Here is a 22,900-nt window from a genome sequence, read left to right on the forward strand (position 1 = left end):
ATCTTTGGAAAACAGATTTCATCAGGAAATTTGCGGTTAAGTTTCCATGAAGTTGCAAAACTTGTTTTTTAAACTCTACATGTAAGTGATATATTTTGTTAAATTTGTTGTTCGAAGTGCTGATTGTTCACTTCTATCTTTAGACACCGGTAATGATTTCACCTTGCTGAAATAAAATTAAGTGTTCCAGTAATAGTTTGACCGCTTTTGTAATATAAACATTTTGACAATGTTTCACACAGGTAGTTGCTTAGCCGAAAGACTTTAAGTGACCAAATTGTACAAAAAGAATATCCAAACAATAGGGAAAGTTTGCAAGAGTCTTCAATATATTTATTCTATCGCACAGACGCATCAATTCGAGAGTCAATATTCATTTTCGCAGTTACATTTTACGTGAAACAGTTTTGTAAATATTCAATACCAAGGAACCACAACACCACGGAATGGTTACGATCGTTACAAATATGAGAAAAGAGGTTAATATTTACAACATCAAAATCATCTCAAATGTTCAATTTAAATCTGTAATCGTAGTGTTCATACATTCAGAGAATAAAGTTCTTTTAGAAATTCCAATAACATATTATTATATGTGTTTTATTTGATTAACGTATAAACTACTTCACTCTTAACGTACCTTCAACTTACCGTGGAGAAGTGAAGCCAAAGTTGTTCCAAAACAAGTTTCTCTCTCACACTCTCGATAAATACACAATGTAGGCTTAACCGATGTCTTTAATTTTCTTTGAAATAAGTGAATATGTATAACTGGCATATTCAACATAGTCCTATTGTGTTTGATTTTTTGTTTTATTCCGAAGGCTACATTATTACTAGGCTACAATTACAAAACACAAGATAGCGGTACCATCGTATGAAAACCGTCACTAATAATTATACCATACCTTGACCAGTTTTATTTAATCTAGATAAATCTTTGAAACATGTGGAAGTTCCAGCACTCTCTAATTACAGATATTCACCATGTTTTCGCCAATTACATTTAACCAATAAAACAATTGAAGACCACAACGTTGTCTTAAGTAATAATATACATGATATCAAATGCTATGCAATAAATGTCTATATATCAAGAGGAAATTCAAAGATAATATAAAAAAATGCGTATTGCGCGCTATAAGGTCGTTCAAGCCGACTCCCGTGTAGGGCGTCAGGGAACTTCGTCAAAAGAAATGTTTAGAAGTTTTCAGAAGAAAGTTAGACACATTTTGAGCCATTTCTATAGACTAAAGATTAGCCCTTTGATACGGTGTAAAGGCAAGGTTGTGTTATTAATCATGTACGTGATATTGTATGGACAAATTAAGATGGGTAATATTATCCGTGATGTCATCGTTCCTGAATTGGCTTAGCTTTTAGTCTACACGAAATTGTGTAGAAACGATGCGTTTTTATAAAACTATTTCCCTGGCTTCTCTTTTTTCTACAACACCAAACTTGAAATGAATATTGCAATTGTGTGTGCATGATTAAGTCATTCATTGACCAAGTGACCATTCTAAACGGTTAATTATGAATTGTATTATTACTAATGTGTTAATCAACCAGTCAGATGACATTGCAAGCAGGAAAGTTGAGCCATTATAACAGTTTGAACAGAGAATAGAGAGCACTTGAAGGTGATAGTATGTTCGAATAAATCTCTGGCATGATGATACTACACTATACCATACTGAAGAACTTTATTATTTATTGATGACGTATGGCGTGATTATATATTCACGCTCAGCATGTACTCTTATATCCATAAACTGCATAAACCGTTAGGTGATATTAATACCATGTATGACATCCTTAGTAAATCCCTCTGGTGAAACTGTTCTGTTCGTATTTATTCTTGCCCATAGACTAGCTGACTCGACGTTGAGTAGTGTATACATAATGGATATTTAGTGTCAAAGATAACTTATGTGAGGGATTATCGAGCGCCCTCATATAACTCCATCAAATTCCTCGCGCATAGTGATAACCTTTGACCTGAAACTGCTTCTTAGCATGTTGGTGTAACCAGAACAACTATCCCTATTGTTTAAGCGTCTATAATCTTAGCACTGGTCTGTATGTTGTTTACGACCCTCCACACACGCTATTTCGACTGCTGTTAGTAAACTACGTTCATACACTTTCTCTTCGAGAATATCAAAGTTGCTGGGCGAGTTGAGCTTCAAAGGTAATTATTCGTATATTGAAGACAATATGTAATGTTTTCCAAGTAATTTGTGTGTTTTACGTATTAAAAACAAGCCCACAGTTCGATTATAGTTTCAATGCTCACTCGGGTGCTCTGTCAAGTTTCACTCGTTTAGCGTAGGCTGGTCTATTTAACAATGTGTACGCTGTGTATAGGCTACTGGTCGAATACCGTTAACGTTAAGTGTATGCAGGAATCATAGCCTTAACATCGATTAAGTAGGTATAGGACCGTGACTTTTACATCAAATTAAGCGGCTTGAAGTCTGTTATTTGTCTTGCTCATTTCTGTTGTAATAATTAAGAGTGGATATAAATATATATTGTGTCCGTAACTAAGATGTAAGATAAACATGAGAACCTGCATGATTCTCATGTGAGTACACGTGTGGGGATACTTTAGATTGACCAGTTGGGAAAGTATTCAGATTTGGAATTGCGCCCTCAGTAAGATGGCGGTAGTTAAAATGGCCGCGCCCATGTACCGTTAGTATTTACGATTGCACATATATCTGTATTTTAAAGGTGGCCACGTCCACTAACCGTTAAAGTACATATGTCTGTATTTATATTGGTATCTAGTTATGTCTTGTTTAATGAACAAACGACATGTTCTGGATGTATGCATTTAGGAAACCCAGTTTACTTGAGTATAATACTTATCTTACAACAGTTTTACTACAATGTTCACCCATGTGAGTTACACTAGGTTAAGCCGGTACCACATAGTTGTGTCGTTGTTATTCCTACCGTGGGGTTGACTTGTTGAAGTCCCGTTGTTTTAATGAATGAAATCTACACAGGATATGAGTAGGCAGACTTGTCTATTACAGTCGTAAAGACTATGTCCTCTGTTAATGTATTCAAATTAAGTAGATGGTCTGCGTTGATAGTAATTCTTATTCTCAGTCATCGATGCTATGTTGTGGAATATTTAGGCAACTGTTAGAAGCTGTATAGGTACAACTGGTTAACCTTTTTGTTACGTTTGACCAATTTACACATATTTTTAATGCTTTTCTGGTTATGTTTCATTACAGATGCACTTCTAGCTATGAAGGCCCTAAGTGTGGTCCACCGTTCTCTTTTGTTTTCTGCAAATTATATCTAAAATATTTTGAGTCGCTGGCTCCAATACCCAGCGATACTTGTGAGACCCTTGAATAAAATAATGGAAGCATAAGTTATTGCTCTTGAGTTTATTTGTGTTTGTTAACTCTTGCCATTACACTTATACAAACATGAAGACCAAGACGATGATTATAATAATAAAGAAGTATTAAGCACGATGTGTATTGTTGAGAGCAGACATATAATATCATGTTTTTGTCACATTTATTTCTACATTTGATTTGACTTGCAAAGTCCTGAAAAAGTATTTTGCTTAATAACTGATTCATAGATTCGGGCAGGGACTTTTAATGCTGGTTGGTTTTAATGTTTCGTGACCTATTTGTCACCTTTTGCAACGAAAAATTGCCTCAATCAACAAATCACACGTATTAATGGACGTATAATTCAGAGGGGTTTGATTTTCATTTCAGTTGTAGCAATATCGCAGTCAGAAATCATTCGTTCCCTGTCGTAAATGCACACTCCATGATCCCAGCCATAGCCATAATTTCCATTGAAATTCGCTGTAGTACATGTCAATTCATCATTATACCCATTGTACCACCAGCCACCGAGATGATGATCACTCACGCAATCTCGTGATGTATCGTTATCGTTGTCAGAGTCATGTGTTGAAAATTCACTACCACGATGATATCCCATGTAGTCATATTCTGTGTACAATGAGAAGGAAAACGTAACCAGCGGGGAAAAAAAAAAAACATCTTTCTTCTAAATTTACTTTTTTTCTCAAGAAAAATCGAAACTAAAATAACTCTCATCATCGTCTACTGTGACGATGGGGATGACAATGAAAGATGGAAATGAAAACTGAAGACGAAGACGAAGACGACAAACGAAGATAGCGATGGCGACAATGATGACGATGAAGATTTTGAGAAATTTTGAGAAAATTGACGGTTTTTTTTATGAATGATGCTAATGCTCTTTAAAAATCGAAGGTGCCAGTCGATCAGTTACCAAAATAAACCAGGTTCCACGCTCTATCATGTAGGTTTACAAATATCGTTCATGGCATAAACTGTGCATTGCATTATAGGCTACGATAAAAATGTTTTACTCACCCAAGCTGCCTGTATAACTGCCGAGCTCTTCTAGTGCATAGTTGTTGACTTCTGAACCAATTCGAAAGTGATCATACTGAAGATAGTGGGTAATGTTATTACTCCGTTTTTTAAATTCCATTCTCATTGTGTAGTTCCGTTGAGCAGTTAAGTTGGCTAATCGGTCGTTTCCAAGCCAATGTGAAATAGTTCCTCGTCTAAATAAGCCAGATCTGTAACGATCCCAGTTATCGTAAAAACCCTTGTTATCGACGCGGAGCTGAAAAAACTAAACAATAACAGCAAAACAAAAGTAGGTTTATAACAGTTAGTTGAGGCTCATTAAGGAAATATTCACGGTCCACTTGAAGCCAGATTAGTCAAGAAAAGTACTTCTGTTATGTTTTTATGGAATATATGAATGGTCTATATATTAACAGAAAAAGACACTATCCCCTCACATTTATAGGTGGATATTTGCAGCCCAGCCATATTATCAACGTTTTTTCTGCTCCTTGGAAATATATAGTTTCACTTCGTTTATATTATGTTTAGCACAAAATCACAAAATAATACTTGTTCTTCAACACTCTGTTCTTTAACGTTGAAGTAGGTAGGTTACGTAGTCCTGCGTAGTAAATTTCAGTGGCGGGGTAAAGAAGTACAATGTGTATTATGGTACATGTTATTTCTCGTACATAAAACGACAACTATCATGGACATAAACTCAAAAGAAAGACTTCTTACAGTCCATCCGTCTTTGCAATAAGCTTCAAAAGGTTCCCCTGGCCATGTAAGCGGATATATGAAGTGAAAACCTTCACTGATTACGCCATTGTCGTAAAGATCTTGGCAATCCTGTACACGTTTACATACTGTCCCATTTCCCATATAGTTCACGTTGCAATCGCACGACATATTGCCATCGTGGTTCTGGCACGTCGCATGTTCACTGCATGTATAGTTTATGCACACAAGAACGTCATTCTCACATGAGCATGTTTCCGTGCAGTCCATGGTCACGTACGATCCGCCATTCTTAATACAGAGAAAAAGTGAATAAATATGATTATAGTGTTGCCACTCTGATGATATTACGTATATTACATCTCTGGAATAGTGTTCTAGTCTGTTCTCATGGAGAAAAAATTACAACTTTAAGGAATTGTTTTCATATGACCTTTATTTAGTCCTTCCATTCATATTTGAGGGCACAGGTGTTCGATTAAGTCAGGCCAGGCGTGGACGGAGTACTACTTGAAAATGTCTTCGCTTCACTTTTGATTGGCTCTGGGGAGCAATATGCTTGTTAATAGTTCTTTAATTGGAGGTGTGTTCCACAAAACAGTACGCTAAAATGATCCCATCATCGCATAGTCTCCCTTGTACACACTTTCGTCAAATTTGGATTGATTATTGAATAAGAAGGGTCTCACCATGCTCATAAACAGCCATTAATAATATCGCTTGATTAAACCTACTTTTTATGTTATTAATTTGACATTGGCAACTGAAGAAACTTTCCTTTTATCTGTGTTTTGTAAAACCCTACAACTGATACTTTGTTGGGACAGAGAAGACTGGTTTTGGCGGATACGATTGTTAAGGAACGCATATGAAAAATATACTAATAACAGTTTAAGAATACCGGTATGACTCCTCCCGTTTCGTGATAACACCCACAAGCACTCTCCGGTATGCAATTCTGTCCGAGTAGTAAAAAGCCGGCTGGACAAACGCATGTTCTTCCTCCAGTACAGTTTATATGGCAGCCAAACCACCCATGAGGGTCTTCACATGTAATCTGGCATACACAGTCATCAAAGACTTGATTCAAAGGGCATGGTGGCGTAGTGGTCGCCACTGAAAATGGAATATGGAATATGTCATATATCATCAGGATGTTAAGGCAAGTTCCCCTTTGGTGTCAACTGCTTCGATCATTCACATATTGTGGTAGTGTGATGTTGTACACGTATACTAGTAGTAACGGTGAAAATGGATTTAAGTCTCACCTCCTGAGTTTATACAGGAGGATAAGAAATGAGCTTAAATTAAAACACAGAATTTGGCCCTTCCGTCAACCGCACACTATATCCAACTCAAGATTTATCACGACGATACTTCTTATTACTAAAAAAAAGTGGTGCCATATACTAACGACAATAGAGTTAATTTCTGCAGTTCTGAATTTAAGGTAATATTCACCAAAATTCAGTCCATTTATGCTTATCAATTAAACTTACTTTTCTATTGTATGTGCTCTATTGTACAAGACATTTTTTTTATAGCTCTGTAAACGTATGTTATGCAAAGTTGATTAATTTTTATCCTTGTAGAAAATGTAAGATGTGTGCAGCTTTGGCCATACCTTCTGTAGTTATTGCTGTGGTTACCGGTGAACTCGTGGATTGCAGGAAGTTGTCAGTCGACATTCGTCCTTACAGTCAAGAATATAAAACTAGCATTATGTTAAAATAAACGGTGAATTTATTTACCAAGAAAATATTAAAAGGCTTTAAGAGTAAATGGTAAGGTATGATTTTATATTGTTAGTATGTAACTTGAGAGTCCTGATGCGGAAACGGACGTATACATATCTTCCGATTAAACCCCTCTGACTAGAATTTTCCACAGTCGGTTAAAGAATTTACATAAAACAAGAGTTTGGTAAAATAAAAGTTTAATACAATGGCGAGAAGAGACAATGCCGATATTATAAAACTAATAAAAACAGTTTGGTATATTAAATGACCTTTTTTTTAAGAAACATGATACCAAAGCTAAAGCCCTATATACCAATACATAGGTCAATCTAACTATAATCATGGTACTAAGAAAATGGTCTTCGAATAGTTGAACAAAAAGGAAAATTCTTTGTAAAGCCAGTAAATCGTGAATAAAGACTGATTCTAAATGTAATGTCTGTCGTCTAGCTACATGCTAACAGTAAATCGGATATTTCAGAATGAATTTGAACTTTTTCCTTTCATTCTTTGAATAGAAACTCTACCAAGCTGATAAATATAGCATTTCTAACGGATGCACTATCAAGTAGTATCAGCATGTTACAAAATTAACACAAATTCTGCAACGATAGTCAGGAACAGAACAACAACAAATCCCCGAAATACATAGCTCTGATAACAGAGCACAGCTTTTGATATAAGTGATATGCACAGCGTATTATAAAACTAAATACCAACCTGTTGTGGTTATTAATTTCGTTGAGGACTGTAAAGTCGACTTTGGTGATGTCGAATCTGTAATCGAGTGTAAAATTATCTATAGTAAATTTCAGTACCGAAAGAAAAAGTTCATTTGCGCCGATCTATATCTAATACAATGTCTTATATGAACATTATGCAGAATAGCTCGTCCCGCGACTATGCTGGTAAGTAACTTTTAATATTCTCTTCGAATCATTTATAGGTCCATTCGTATGGGCTTGGCTAGCTTATATTTGTCCATAAATGTTGTAGGACTAAATCTAGGTGTCCAAAATTGAATACATTTATTGTGATTCTTCTATTAAGCTCACCAAAATACTAAGGAAAATTGTTGTGTATCTGAGCTATGTGATTTTGCTACAAAATCCATTAAATTAGAGTGACTAATATACGGATACCTAAACGGAACAACACTTTAAAATTGCCTCTCATACACACTATTGACACGTTGTATTATCTCTTGTAGACAACAAATAATGAGATTGTTTTGTTTGCAAAGCGGCATTTTGGTTTGTGAAATATATGTTGCAAATCGGTCACATTAAATGTTTGACTTTTTGTTCATCTTAAAATAAATTTTTCATTTTGTTTTGTAATGTATTCAAATGAGAGTTTTCTGCTTTCATGGCATTCCATTTTGTTGTGAATTAAGAAAATGTCAATATTTGGCTTCTGCCGTCTTGTTTTAAATTCAGAATAATAGTATTCTGATCGACATTAAGAATAATGCATAGTGTTATATACGTTTCATAGCTGACTTGTCACTGTCAGCACCGCCCTGAAACTCTGACACGTAAATGTAACCAAATCTATTGCATGTCATACACTCCTGCAATAATCAAATCAATCAATACTTGTACGATGTAGACAAGTTTAAACACGGTCGTCATCATAAGCACGGTCGTCATCATAAACATCGTCAAAATCAATCAAAATGTTAATTTGTTATTGCTCTGTGATGAAACTACAAATTTCTTTTTTTTATATAATTTATTGAGAAACTGTCTCAGCACTACTGCAACTGCATTTCACGTTTATCACAACTAACATCTGTTAATAAATTACGTCAATGTTCCAATGTAAGTGACCAAAGCGTCAGATGATACTATCAATTTAAACACATTTTTTTGGCTTTATGTAATTAATATGTGACTGAATTGATTTTCATTTCTCATTTCTCTTAGATTAATTATAGCTTAGCACCATTTTTTATTAGAAATTACTGTACCTGCAAATTCCAGTACAATATATTAGAAGGAGAATAAATTTAACAGATAGTTGATTTTTTGCTCGTTACGTAGCAGATACCTGTCTAGAACATTCGGAAGATATGTATACTTAAGTTTTTACTCACACAAAAAAGATATTACAAACTTTCCTTTTGTAAAGTATAAACGAACAAATCTTTATAATAGACTTCAGTTGAGTTTAAAATACTCTTACTTAATTTAATTTAAGAGGAACCTACCTGTGTTTGACATCATAGAAGAAACCTCTGGAGAAGTATCATCAAACATACCGTTGTTTTGACCGTCTTCTAAAAACAAACATATTTGATTGAAGAATAAACTATAATGTTAATTTTCAAACAAAAACATATATAACCATTTATATAAGGTACGAGTTATAGAAATTTGACTCAAAAATCATCTTCGTAATACATGTTGTATTATGCAATCGCGTTTAGACACGAAATAGTGATAGAAGATAAACAAAGACTCCAATTTCATTTACATAAAATTTACTCAAATAGAATTGCAAGGACTTCCGTTTTCATTTAGTATACAAATCATGTATACAAATTACTCAAATAGATTAACAAGGACTTAGAAATACATCACTTTGAAGGGAAGTGAAAAGTCAAGTTGACATTTTTTTTTGGGAAAACGGGTTCACTGATGTGGAACGGGTACAGATAGCCGCTGTTATTATTCAAATAGTTGAGAGTTTGTGTTTTTACTGAGATTAAAACATTTATATAATTGTATTATTCTTGTTTACATATTTTTCATAACACAAAGAGAAGAAAATACAACAATCATCATTTATACTGACAGAAATATTAATGAGAAACAACATTTCCAACTAGCTCGCATCTCGCTTGGGAGCTATCAGAGTTTAAATGTTACTTTTACAAACACGACTGGGACAAGTCTATAGATATGTATCATCTACCTATGGTTTTAACTGTCAAACTATATCCTTTCTTTACTGGTAGTTTATTAACATTTTTATCCATGTAATATGGATAGGTTATGAAAAAATTATAGAATTTAAAACATTGAAGTTATTAATAAGAGTTCACGAGGTAATTGGTTTCATTGTCAAGATGTAATGTCACACTTTACATTGACACCTTGAAAATTAGAAGAGCAATGACATCACAAATGAAAAAAATTGACAATATCCTATTGTAACTTTTGAACAACAGTATCTCTCACACGGAAGAGGATTTTCGTTAGATTGTTGTCTGAGTTGTCTATCACAATGATTTCTTATACACAAGTTACATTTGACAATTTTGTTGTTTTTGCTTCATAACGTATTTATCAAGAAAAATAACGGATAACAGATAAGTCTCATACCAAAAACCCAGCTAAACCAAATTGAATAAATAGCAGCTAAGAATGTGTAAAAAATAAAATAAAGTTACCACTTAATTGGGGATTCCGATGGGAGAGACCTTTCATGTAGTTCTCGAACTCGCATATGCCTGTTTGTTTTAAAGAACAAAGGCACGAAATAAGAGAATAAAAAAAATGAAAACAAAGACTATCTATACACTAATCTTTATCACCTCTCATCCCCAAAACTGCCTAATACCTCAGAGACACCCATACACACAGAGAACACAGTATCTACTATAAATCTTCAAATTTTGTACCACAGTAAAAACCGGATCCTGCTATAAATCGGTAGCATGTGCTATTAGGATTACAGTAAGTACTAAGGATATGTTTATTCCCGAAAAATCCAGTTTGATGCATTTTTGGTAAAAAAAACTGGTAAAAAAACTTGAAAATTTAACGTAATTACTTTAATCTCTGTGTGAATCAGTGGTCAGAGAAGCTCGTTACATTTCAATCACAACAGTACATCGTAAGGTTGGTCTAGAATAATTTTATATCAGATATATTAGCTGTCATCATCACTGTGGTTAGGCCAGTAGCCCTTGCTCGCTGGCAGCAACATATTGGGCGAGATGTAATTCCAGATAACAAGCAACGCAATATTCAATTGAGTGTATTTATCTGCAAGTGTACTTATGTCTTACAACTTTCATCAGAAAGTTGTTTGAGAAAGAAAAACTTATAAATCATAGTAAATAAGTACAAGTAATATGAGCAGACAAGTTAGCTTTAAGTTAATGGAACTTCTTAGTTGATACGCATTTTACATTATAAACCAAATATATAAAAGAAAAGAAAAATAATAAAACCTACCCATAGCCAGCGAAATGTGGATGATATTAGCATAAAGTAAGACAGCAGTTATTGCAAGATTCCGATTGGGAAACTTTGCCATGTCCGTGAATTTCTGGCAATGCTTTCTTATAGAAGGAAAGTCGCTATGCTATAAGTAATACAGAAAGAGGTTTGCGTGTTTGCAATTTTCATTATGGCAGTAAATAATCTAGTGCACTGCTACAAAGGTTATCCGTACCTCTATCAAACTAGAACACTAGTAAACAAATTCGGTTATATGTCAGTTTAGGCCCATACGTACTTCAACATTAGTTTCTTGTTTTTTTCATTCATGAACATTGATCGAATGTGATCTGGTTTAATGAAGAAATTGTGTTACGAAAACAAGATTTAATGAGTTTGCGGCGAACAAGGCTTACACCACATACATCATCAGGTAGCTTAAAACGCGATATAACAAGAAGATAAAAAACCTGTACTAATTCTTAATAAACAATCAGATATCCAGGGCAAGTTTTAAGTTGATATTGTAAAGTAATATTTATAATATGGAAATTATTTTAGATATTGGTTCATTCTAATCTTACTTTTGTCGATTAGATGTGTAGCTATTGATTATTTTAAGTTTGATCTACATAATCAAATATTCCGCTATTCAATTCATGGTTGGCTAAATATTAAAGAGGCGTGGTCGTGACGTAGTGGCTTTTAGAATATTTCTTCTGGACGTCAGAGTTTGGTACAGTACATTTCTCTGACGTCACGAAGGTGACGTCACTCAGTACTTTTACGAATGATCACCGCGACGAACATCGGCAACTTTCTCCTGTATGCAGTCTGCTACATGTACAGTTTCATATAGGGAAAGCCCAGTACACAATGAAGGGAGTGACTGTTTTATTGACAATAGGCTACCGTGAATTAGATATTTAAAGCGGAAATTAAAAGAACGGAGGTCAACATCGGTTCTTCTTTCCGACGCTTTGATGAGTGGGTTCGACGGAAAAAAAAGGCTTCGAGACGAAACGAGGTGAATTTAAAGAAAGTCGAGGGATAGGTGACAAAGACCTAACGGTTTCCTCAACACATTGTGGACACCTCCTTGAATGTCATCTCACTGCATGTCGTTTTTGCTGGTAAGTGCGTAACTTTCAGCATGCATAAACTTTTAAAAATGTTTGATATGCCTAGGTCCTCCAACCATAGGTGAACAAGTCATACATTGATGTAGGCCTATAACTGAAAGTCAATTGCTTTCTCTCGATCAAGGTGAAGCAAGTACATACAGTATTCCAAGAACCTTTCAAATAATTGATTAGGAATAGGCTCAGGCCTAATTTTCGTTGCTAAAGCCTCGAGGCCTAACTTCTTTGTGTAGGTTTTATTCTGTCAAGGGACCTCTTTGGACTTATTTTTAGTTATGGGCAATATCAGCATTGATTTACCTCTATGATGAACTGAAGTAGTGCCAGGGCTTTATTTTCTCAGTTTGAAACTTGTAAGATTGTATCTGAGGACAGTTTACCCTCTCATCATGAGAACAGGTGTAAAATATGTTTAGATCGAACTTGAGGTTTCCCCCTCCCACACAAGATATATTCACGTTGAAGATATATTCTAATTAGTAGGAGTTGTATGTGGATCACCAGTTAACTACAAGTTTGCATGATAAATTGCCTAGCTGGTTGTATTCAATTGCTGGAGTCACATCAGACCAAAGTTGATGAAGACTTATACATAAAAACATGTTGTTCTGTTAAGTAGCCTAAGTGGTGTGAGTGAAATTTGTGCTTTGACAGCCCTTGCAACTGCTTGTTTTTGTTACACTTTGTTGAAGGTCGTTTCACAGTGATGAAGAAGGTATTGCAGCCCTATCCCATGGTGAAGAAGAACTATTGTGTATTGATGAAGGGTGAGTATATAGTAAAGACTATCACATAGTTACTCTATGGAAGTTTCTATGGATACAGTTATCAGTGTAATTTAAATGGAATATAACTTGCAAGTTAACAGTGCTGTACAGTGTGGAGCCAGCCATAGGCTACCGTCAAGTGAGGAACTATTTTCATTCTCATTTAAAGTTTCAAGAAAAGAAGAAGAAAATCAGTTAGAGTAAGCTAAGCTAAGGCCTACGGTTTCATGTATGACCTATTCCATAGTGAAGTTGGGGTATACATCCTGCTTAAATACTCTGCTAAATGTGGTTTATTAGGTCAACAATTTTGGCCATTGAAAATTCCTATATTCCATGCTTTACCAGAACTATACAAAATATTCATTACAATCTTCCCTGCCTATAGCAAATTCCACCAAGAGTACCCTGTTTTAGGCAAAAACAACACGGGAGATTGAATATCTACAGGTGTAGGTAATGCTAGCCATACTGAACGCCCCTTTGCACAAATTCATGATGAAACACACTGTACTATTTCAGTGGTCAAGCCAAATTTGTCTTCACACAGGCAAGTACTGTATTGTTGGCCATTATAGCACTTGTGTCTACAACCATGTGGTGATTGTCAATTAATTAGGTGTACTCAAGGATGATTCCTAGTGCCAGTACTTGCCAATTTGGGGAAGTTTGTGCTATCAAGTAACAAAGTATTAATGCTCAAGTGAATTTTGAGGAGGAATCTTTGCCATGTTAAATAATTCACTGGTTCGTGAATTTCTTTGTCAGGTTTTCAAAAGTAGCTCTAAATTTTGGCATGTCAACATGGGGAGAAAGGCCATAAGAGGGGGGGGGGGTTGTTAGGAATATAAATATTTTGCAAGAGAAGAATGCTGAGTTTAAGAGTTATTCTTCTTTCTGAAGCTGACCTTGGTTGTTGTGCTTCAAACTTGCTACAAGAGAACATGATACATGTGAAAACAGAGGTTACCCCTGGCCCCCACAATATCTCCCTATTTTATGCCCCTTGCATGTCAAGTATACCACACTGCCCCCCCCCCACCCCACAAAAAAAAATACAGATACCATGACTGAACTGTTGTGCCTCTGCACTTACATTACAGTACTGATGCAAATAGGCGTCAATAATCTATTACTAATATACCTGTTGACTGAATTTTTGGATTTTCTTTTCCCAGAGAATTACTCCCTAATGAAACTGTAGGGAGTGAGGTGTTCCCCCAGAGCTTGAGATGGACTCCTCAGAAATACAGAGTGAAGAGTCTCTTCCAGATAACTACCCCTCAGGGGAAACTCTTGGTATAATTGAGGAAGCGAAATGTTTTGTATCTATAAACAAATTGTTAGAACTGCTGAAGTTAATACATGGGGAGTACTGCACACACACTAACTGTACTAAAATAATATCTTATCAATGGAGTGCTATTGGTACAGCAATGATTTTTTCTTGGAAGTGTGAAGATGGCCGGCCATGTGTGTGGAAAATAGTACTCACAAAACAGATTTTGTGGTATCTTTTCAGGTAACATTCAAATTTCGTCAGCTGTAACCATTTCAGGAAACAAGTATTCTAAAATGGCTTTGTATTTTAAAGTTTCCAATTTTTGTGTGTGTAAGCAACACAACATTTCTACGTGTTGAAAGGTTGTATGTAACTCCAGCTGTTACAGCTACTTGGCAGAAGGTCCAAAAGGCAGAATTCTGCAAACTTAAAGACAGAGGTTTATGTGTAGCAGGAGATGCTAGAACAGAATCCCTTGGGCATTGTGCCCAATACTGTACTTACAGCTTCATGGATGAAGATTCTTAAAAAATGTTGCATTTAGAGGTAGTTGATGTTAGGGAAGTAGGGGGGAAAGTCCAAACATGGAAAGAGTTGGATTTGAGAGAGGATTGGATTTTTAATGAAATAATTAAAAATCTGTGAAGTAGTGACAGATGCCCATGTTCTGATAAAGGCACTGCTAAAAAAGTGTACAATATATGATGGAATTTCTCATCAAGTGGATGTTTGGCATGGGGCAAAGAACCTTGTCTGGAAACTCTCTAACGTAGCAAATGCCAAAGAGAACACTGATCTGCACTTATGTATGCCTGCTATAACGTAATCATTTCTGGTACTCCACTAAAGAGTGCGGCGGTAATGATATCAAAATCAAGTCAATTTGCTGTCACTTCTTCACCACATTGTAGACGAACACCAGTGGTTGTTGTCAATTGATGGTACACCAGGTGAATGTAGTCATCACCACTTATGTGAAAACGACCATAGTAAGCCATATCTAAAGAAGGGATCACCGTCACATGAAGCCCTTAGGTCTGTCATACTCAAGAAGCAATTTCTGAACACTTTTCCATATTACAAAATTTCAAGCAAACTGGTTCTCTTGAATCATTTCACAATCATATGCTAATGTATGCCAATAAACGTTGTGCTTATTCTTATGATGGAGATGTAACTAGAATGCTACTGGCTGCTATTGATCACAACTATCACATTGAACGAGCATATGGTTCAACTGTTGATGGCTAACCAATGTATCGGGCAAAGTATAGTAAAAGATCAAAACAATGGGCACCTCAAAAATTGCCTAAGGCTTTTGGTTACATTCCTGAATTGATGAAAACTGTCTTTCTGCTCAGACAAGAGAATCAGTGCCATTTATCGGCCAGAGTAGGCCTACCTGAAGATCACCCAAAAATCATCAAACCAAATATTAGCAGCGCTCCAAAGCCTAGTATGAGTGTTTTACTTGCACAGTACCAGTCTAGATTTGCAAGTTCAGCTGACATGGGGCATTCCTAAGCTACAATGGTTAATTAAGGAAACGGAATGCAGTTTTATTTCACTTGAATTTTTATTGATTAGCACTCTTAATGGCTCGAAGAGATGTTACATAAAGTTAAGTCTTGATGTGTGCTAAATTTACTAGTTATTTAAAGACTCCCTACTTTACTCGTTCATTTGATTTAAATCCACTTTAATATTACTATGTTACAAGTCAAGCAAAGCATGTTCTTTGATTTTCATGTCAAAAACAGAGCCCTTGGATTACATTCAATACCATTTTATACTTGTAACACACTTGATGCCTTAAAGTCTAAAGTATTGCCACTGAGTTTTGCATGCATCTGAGGTGGCAAACTGCAGTCTTATCCAGTGGTGAGTAGCATTTAGTCAGAACTTCTATCTAGACTAAGAACATATTATTGTAATGGTTAAACATGCAGGTGAATGGGGCTTTTAGTAGGGTTATGATGTTCTAGTATCTTTGTTAGACTACCTACTGTAGTCCAGCCCCTGTAATAGATGAAACTTGGCTGTTTAAGAGGTCATTTATCAAAATTAAAAGTAGTACAATCTTGGCAACTTGGTCTGATAGTATTCATGGTTTTTAACTGTCTATAACACATCACAATGGCTGTGATAATACTTCATTTTTGAGAGAAAGAAAAGAGAATACATTGTCATCAACTATATTTGAACTTTTATACCTTTATTTGGAGTGCTCACATCTGTAATATTTGGATCTGCATTTGCTATTTGTCACCTACAGGTACATTCTAACTTTTTCCCCTGATTGTGTCGTTTCATACCTTTCAAAACATGAAATAAATATTTTACCTTTCAGCATAATTTGCAAACTTCTTTCACTCCTTGGAAGAACAATAACACCCCTTCCCCTCCACCCTGCTTAGGTTACCACTCTCTATAAACTTGAAAACAATGAAATAATCAGTTAACATTCAACAATGTTTCACTGCTTGGAGTAACAAAAACTCCTCCCACAGCCCCACCCACCATCATCCCACATAGGTTACTACTGTCTATAAACAAACGAAAGAAATTACCATCACTCTACCAAAGGTTGTTGATAGGATTGAAATCCCTATCACAAACCATGAAGTAATCAGTTTACCTTCAACAATGTTGCACTTCTTGGAGTAACAGTAACCCCTCACCCCTCCCCCCCCCCTGCTCTTCCCCCATCACCCCACTCTTATCACTATCACTGTGCCAATATGGTTTCTTTTCAAATTGTTTTCTCTCTTAATCGATGAGGTTGTTGCCAGGATTGAATCCTACATATTGTCCGTCCACAGATGGAAATCTTTCCCTTATCATTAAGATGCAACAGGATGGCAATACCATTCTATTTCCTCTACCTAGGCGACCAAACTTCCAGTAAATAAAATTTCTGTAAGCATAATGTCTGTAGTTCCTGTTGGTTCTGTTTTCTTCCAAAGCAAGATCATCCTCTCGCATGCGCATATTTACACCCAAGATGTGTGCATTAAGGCAAATATCACTAAATGCATCCGAGTAAGTTACACATTGTTGCACCCTGTTTGTGCAACACTTCTTTTCCACATCAGTTAGCATCTCTACACATTGCAGACATTTCACGAGAAGCAGTCACTTCCTCAGTTTGGTTTGGCACAGTGAGATCACTGTGAGCATCTGGGTTTCTGCGGAGCTCTACTGCAACCTGCTCTAACTGTTCTCATGACAACCCTTGTACATCTGTTGGACAATTGAAAACAGCTTGTTTATTTCTTCAGTACAATCATGAACATATTAAGGGATAGCAGGGCAATTGGCTGCTAGTAAAATTGCAGAATATTTTTTGGGGTCAAACTCACTACCTCATAACACTCTGAATGGTGAAATTTTGAATTTTTGGTATTTTGTGAATGCATGTGGAACACAGCAGAGTGAATGATGCAATCATGGCACTATTTATGAGCTATTTCATTCCACAAAAATGTCACATTTTCAGCCACTGGAATATCCCTTTAAGAAAGAATTGAACACAAACATTTCATTTGATTTCATACCAAAAAATTCGGACCGCAGCCATTCACGTGAAACAAAACATAATACTCATCTTGATAGATAACTAGTTTGGTTATCATTGAAAGAGACAAAATGTGGTTTTCTTTGATTTCACAAAGACTGACATTCCTCAGAAGCTATACTTTCATTTTCTAATCTTTATTTACTTAAAACCTTGAAATCTGACATATTTTGGAATGTTAAATTTTTATCTGGAAATGTATTATGAGTTTGAATTTCATTAAACATTAATATTTTGAATGAATATCTGGTGTGGATAAATTATTTTGGGATTATGAATGGGGGGGGGGGGTGGTTCAGCCCAATCATCATGCATGGTGACATCACATAGTTTGCTTCTGTTAGGGAACTTCATAAACCTGTAATATTGGCTGCAATCTGAATATCACTCTCTGGAGATTTCAAGGTGTGTCTGACACTAAGGTGTCCAACTGCACCAATGTATGTGTGACAATATTCTTTGTTATAAGAATTCGGTACAACATAAATTATAAATAGAAAAATAAGCAAATATTGGTCTTGATAACAGTGGGCACAGTTGCACATTGTAACATCAACTTGTACAACATTGTATTATATGCATCATAAAATCTGGACAAATTTTGGTCTGATAACATTGGCAGTTGCCCATTGTGACATAACCTTGTACTACGGTACATTATTATATGCATCATAATCTGCATATGTATGATTTTTGTGGTCTATGATCATCAACGTAATGTCAATATTTAGTAAAGTGGAAAGTGTGTGCTATGCCAACCTGAAGTTGAGATTCATTGTTGTTTGAAGCCACATTCTGCTACCCAGGTGCACTATCATCTTCACCTGCTGCATGCTCATTTGGTGAGACCTCACTATCACCAGTGTCTGACAAATCCTGTATAAAGAAAAAAAAATCAAAAGACACTTATGAATGCTACATTTCTAGCATGGCTTGCTTTGAGCCTGTTTGAGTGTAGATATCAGATGACGATGCTCTAGATATCATTATATATGGGCTTTAATCTGTCAGGACAGTTGTTATTCATACAGAGTATAGCTCCCCTGCTCGCACCCCACGGTAAAGAATCACTGCTGTGCGTACAGTATTATACCAGCAATACCCCTTTAGTACTAGATTCTTACCAGGTTTGTATCAGGGCTTGCCATGCTGGTCACAACCATCCCCTAATCCCTGACTCGCACCCCACGGTATATAACCACTGCTGTATCTAAAGTACTTTACCAGCTTAATTATAGTCCTAGATTATTACCATGTTTGTATCAGGGCTTGCCATGCTGGTCACAACCATCCCCTAATCCCACAACCATCCCCTAATCGCCCACTCTCCAAAGCAATGTCATATTCTCGTTTAACCCTATTTATGTCAAGCGCCCAAGCCTATAGGGCTACTTTTATTTGGTTTATAGTTATAGGCATAGCCTAGGCCTATATATACACTTAACTTACTAGACTTAGCCTAGGCCTAATATAGTAATAATAAATAAATAATTTCTTAGCTGATGAAATAAGGCCCTGTACATTAAACTTCAAATTGTAAGTGCATTTGCCACCCTCCCTTCCAACCATGCATTATATTTGACGATTCGTTTGCACACCGAGAGCACCATTACCCTTCGCCTTGTACCATTACATTATAGACCTAGGCCTAGGCTTACTAATGACACATTTAGGCCTAGCCTACCTTAACCTAGACGCTGTGTTGACAGTTATTAACTTACCGTAGGTTTCTTCTGGCAAGCTTTCCTTTTTGTCCCACAAGTACAGAAAGAATTGCAGTAGGCCCCTAGTCCCTTGCACGGACACCCAGCTCCTGCTCGGCCCCTTGTCCTAGTGCTGGGCTGTCTCTGACAGGTGTTATTACAATTACAACATTCCACCGGAAAATTGTGAATCCCATGATGATTGTTACTCTAGTTCAGATGACATCTTTGTTTGTAATTTTCAAAGACGTTTTTTCGAAATCCACAAAATGTACGTTCGATTGAATGTCTCGGCGGTGGTACTGTCATATGTTGAAGGCGAGTTGTCAACTGGCTGCCTGTACTGTAAGTCTGTAAACACACATACAGCAACGGTTCCGATTCGGTTAGTGCGATGAGGACTGTACATTATGTAGCGCATGCACTTCATATTGCCGCTGTGGCAACAGCGCCTGTGTTTTGCACACATGTGTTCGGCAGACTTCTTGGAAATTAGTGGTCAGATACCATTTATACTTCTCTCTTACCTAAAGTAGAATCCATCTTACCAGTCACTTCCGATCTTTACGCATAGTGTAATAATTTAGGATATTGTAAATTATATATTTTAAAATTTTAAAAGCTAGACATTGAATACTGAAAACGAATTTATTTTTTCCCATGTGAAAACCTCTTACATCACAATGAACAATGGCGTTTGGCAACAAACCTTAAACCAATGAGAAAATTGAAAAATAAATTGCTGTCGATATTTCATGACGACCACGCCCCTTTAACTTGTGTTTGTTGACCTTTGAGGCAAGCTTACTGGTCAATTCACGTTCATTCTTTTAATTCATTACTTAAGTAATATGAGTGTCATTTGAAGGGCACCATTCAGTAAATACACAATTGGTTTCAATTTATAACTCATGCTCTATGAAAGTGAAATCATAGTTAGCAAGCCGCCATTAACCAAAGTGAAAACAACTCTGGCTGTATAATATACTTAAATGTAAGACAGATGGAAATTAAAATTGCCTTAAAATTGCTAATTTGTACTATTAAACTTGCCATGAAAGTGCCAATTTTGTACTATAAAATATGCCAAGAAAGTGCTCATTTGTACTACAAATATGCAATGAAAATGCTAATTTGTATTATAAATATTGCCATGAAAGTGATAATTTGTATCATAAAACTTGCCATGAAAGTTTTAATTTGTACTATAGAACGTAAAGAGGATCTAGATGTATTCAATGTGTTGACACTAATATATATCACAATTAGGTTTATGCATCTTTTTAATAATGGTTTTTGTTTTCAATTAATCAGGTGGAGGATTTGTAAATTAAAGTGTCTCGACGGCACATGCTGCCAACCAGTCAATTGTTACATTAATTTTCGATGTAAGCATTTTGTTCTGTTTTTTGTGTGAAGCCTTGTCAAAAAGAGTATCACTGCTCTGGAAATTACAAGTATAACGACGCGACGATGATTGTTTTCACCCGATACACACAGAGACACAGTAACTATTATTAATCTTAAATATTTGTACTACAATAAAAACTGGATCGTGCTATAAACCAGTAGCGTGTGCAATAAGGATTGCAGTAAGAACTAAGGATATGTGTGATCGCAACAAATCCAGTTTGATGCATTTGTTGCGATTACACATATCCTCAGTTCTTACTGTAATGCTAACAGCACATGCCACCGATTTATCAGATTTATCACCACGATCCAGTTTTAACTGTGGTAAATTACTTTAACATATACACTGTAGTTACTCTAATCTCTGTGTTAATCGGCTGTTGTGTTGATAAGAGGCGGAAACATTTTAATGTGTCAATATATTAAATTTACTATTGAAAGGCTTTGCTACCATTACGAATTCTCATCTTTAGTTAACCTGAAGATACGAACGTGCATGTTACATTGTCTCGTTAATGGATGAGTAATTAGCTTCTAAATTATTTCATATATTTTAACTTTTGTCAAAACTCTTCAGCATCATTGGCTCAGCACCTGTTCTTACGCCTATAAACATGCCTATTGATGTTGTGATAATTAATTTCCCATTAGATCTCAATCATGATCATTTAAATATTGAAGTAAAAACATTGATATTATTATTGATTCGACATCGTTGTGAACAATATCAGTTTCTTCTCTCGTAAGTAAAAATTGTCGATTTTCCACTGCGACTAAACAGAAAATATTTTGCTGTTCAGTTTAATAGGCGATCGGTATCTGATGTGATCTTACTGCTGCTGCTGACTATTTAACTATTTATGATTTAACCTCCTTTAAAAGCAAAATCTGGGGCTTTTAGTATATTGAAATCAGTAGCATGTTGACATTTGTCAAAACAACCATCACAAATAATGTATTAGGAAATTGAACAAGGTTAATGAATGATATAGCTTCTGTTATGAAAGAAAGCGGAAGGGCTTGAAATATTGATAAAAGCTTTGACCAAGTTTATATATTGGTCACAGTCCTCTATTAAAAAAAAAAAACATGTTTTTATCGTTTCTGTCAGATAGCATCTAAACAAATGCCATTTATCCCAAAGAGACACATCTTACTTAACATCTGTTTGGAACTTGCCTGTTAGAATTGCTGTAAATGACAAATTGTTTAAAGTGAATAAAAGCTTACAGCTATCCCAATCCAAGTCGAATTTCATCAATAACGTCGCCAAATGTTAGCATTCTTAAAGTAGTGTTCCTGTTTGTAACTCTAGCCAGTCTCTATAAAGAGTTGCCATGTATTGAGGAGGGTTAACTCTGGACAAAAATATCTTTATGAGCCTGTGTCTATCATTGGACGTGTTGTCATTTTGTCATTGGTGATCATCAGTCTGACTGCTTTTTCTGCTAGTGCATATGACTAGTATTTTGAGTTTCATACCATTTATGTGAATAGCTTCTAGTTTCACTGTTCCAGTTTCAGTCCATATTTATTTTTTTCTGCTAGTCTTTCAGTATTTCATATAGTGGTCACATAAGCTATTGTTTTATCATTCCACATTTAATAAGATTTTGCATATTACAACAGTCACCTGTGTCATTGGCAGGTATATAAAGACAATTGTATATATGCCATCAGTACTGACTAAATAAAACGTGAATCTTGTCGATTTGACTGAAAAGTATTTTATCTTTGGAAAACAGATTTCATCAGGAAATTTGCGGTTAAGTTTCCATGAAGTTGCGAAACTTTTTTTTTAAACTCTGCATGTAAGTGATATATTTTGTTAAATTTGTTGTTCGAAGTGCTGATCGTTCACTCATACTTTTAGACACCGGTAATGATTTCACCTTGCTGAAATTAAAGTAAATGTTCCAGTGATAGTTTGACCGCTTTTGTAATACAAACAATTTGACAATGTTTCA

The 22,900-nt window shown here is 35.6% G+C and overlaps 1 protein-coding gene and 3 long non-coding RNA genes across 4 annotated transcripts in view; 2 read left to right on the forward strand and 2 right to left on the reverse strand.

The window, feature by feature from the left end:
• Positions 1–1,642: 1,642 nt before the first annotated feature.
• LOC139974204 (uncharacterized) overlaps positions 1,643–22,900 on the forward strand; it is a 34,429-nt gene continuing 13,171 nt past the window's right edge. Inside the window, exon 1 of the long non-coding RNA XR_011795421.1 lies at positions 1,643–2,194. This is a non-coding gene — a long non-coding RNA (uncharacterized lncRNA). The remainder of the gene's footprint in view (positions 2,195–22,900) is intronic.
• Positions 2,187–11,161, reverse strand: LOC139974202 (uncharacterized). The gene is made up of 9 exons (XM_071981170.1): positions 11,065–11,161; positions 10,275–10,334; positions 9,090–9,158; positions 7,598–7,654; positions 6,763–6,831; positions 6,040–6,254; positions 5,139–5,429; positions 4,413–4,680; positions 2,187–4,001 (listed from the first exon to the last, which is right to left on the reverse strand). The coding sequence occupies exons 1-9, from the start codon at positions 11,144–11,146 to the stop codon at positions 3,733–3,735; spliced, it is 1,380 nt and encodes a 459-aa protein (XP_071837271.1). The 5' UTR covers positions 11,147–11,161; the 3' UTR covers positions 2,187–3,732.
• LOC139974014 (uncharacterized) lies at positions 11,721–14,835 on the forward strand. The gene is made up of 3 exons (XR_011795366.1): positions 11,721–12,182; positions 12,884–12,958; positions 14,137–14,835. It is a non-coding gene; the product is annotated as an uncharacterized lncRNA (long non-coding RNA).
• Positions 16,981–19,835, reverse strand: LOC139974013 (uncharacterized). The gene is made up of 3 exons (XR_011795365.1): positions 19,539–19,835; positions 18,577–18,693; positions 16,981–17,483 (listed from the first exon to the last, which is right to left on the reverse strand). It is a non-coding gene; the product is annotated as an uncharacterized lncRNA (long non-coding RNA).

The sequence above is a fragment of the Apostichopus japonicus genome, chromosome 9 (genome assembly GCF_037975245.1).
Source record: "Apostichopus japonicus isolate 1M-3 chromosome 9, ASM3797524v1, whole genome shotgun sequence".
NCBI lineage: Eukaryota > Metazoa > Echinodermata > Holothuroidea > Aspidochirotida > Stichopodidae > Apostichopus > Apostichopus japonicus.

What these genes read in the sequence shown, in the direction of transcription:
- LOC139974202 (XM_071981170.1), bottom strand. Translation starts at nt 11,146, where the DNA reads ATGGCAAAGTTTCCCAATCGGAATCTTGCAATAACTGCTGTCTTACTT. An exon ending in CCACATTTCGCTGGCTATGG is followed by an intron (nt 10,335 to 11,064) that starts GTAGGTTTTATT and finishes TAAAACAAACAG; the next exon opens with GCATATGCGAGTTCGAGAAC. An exon ending in CAGTTATACAGGCAGCTTGG is followed by an intron (nt 4,002 to 4,412) that starts GTGAGTAAAACA and finishes CATTGTACACAG; the next exon opens with AATATGACTACATGGGATAT.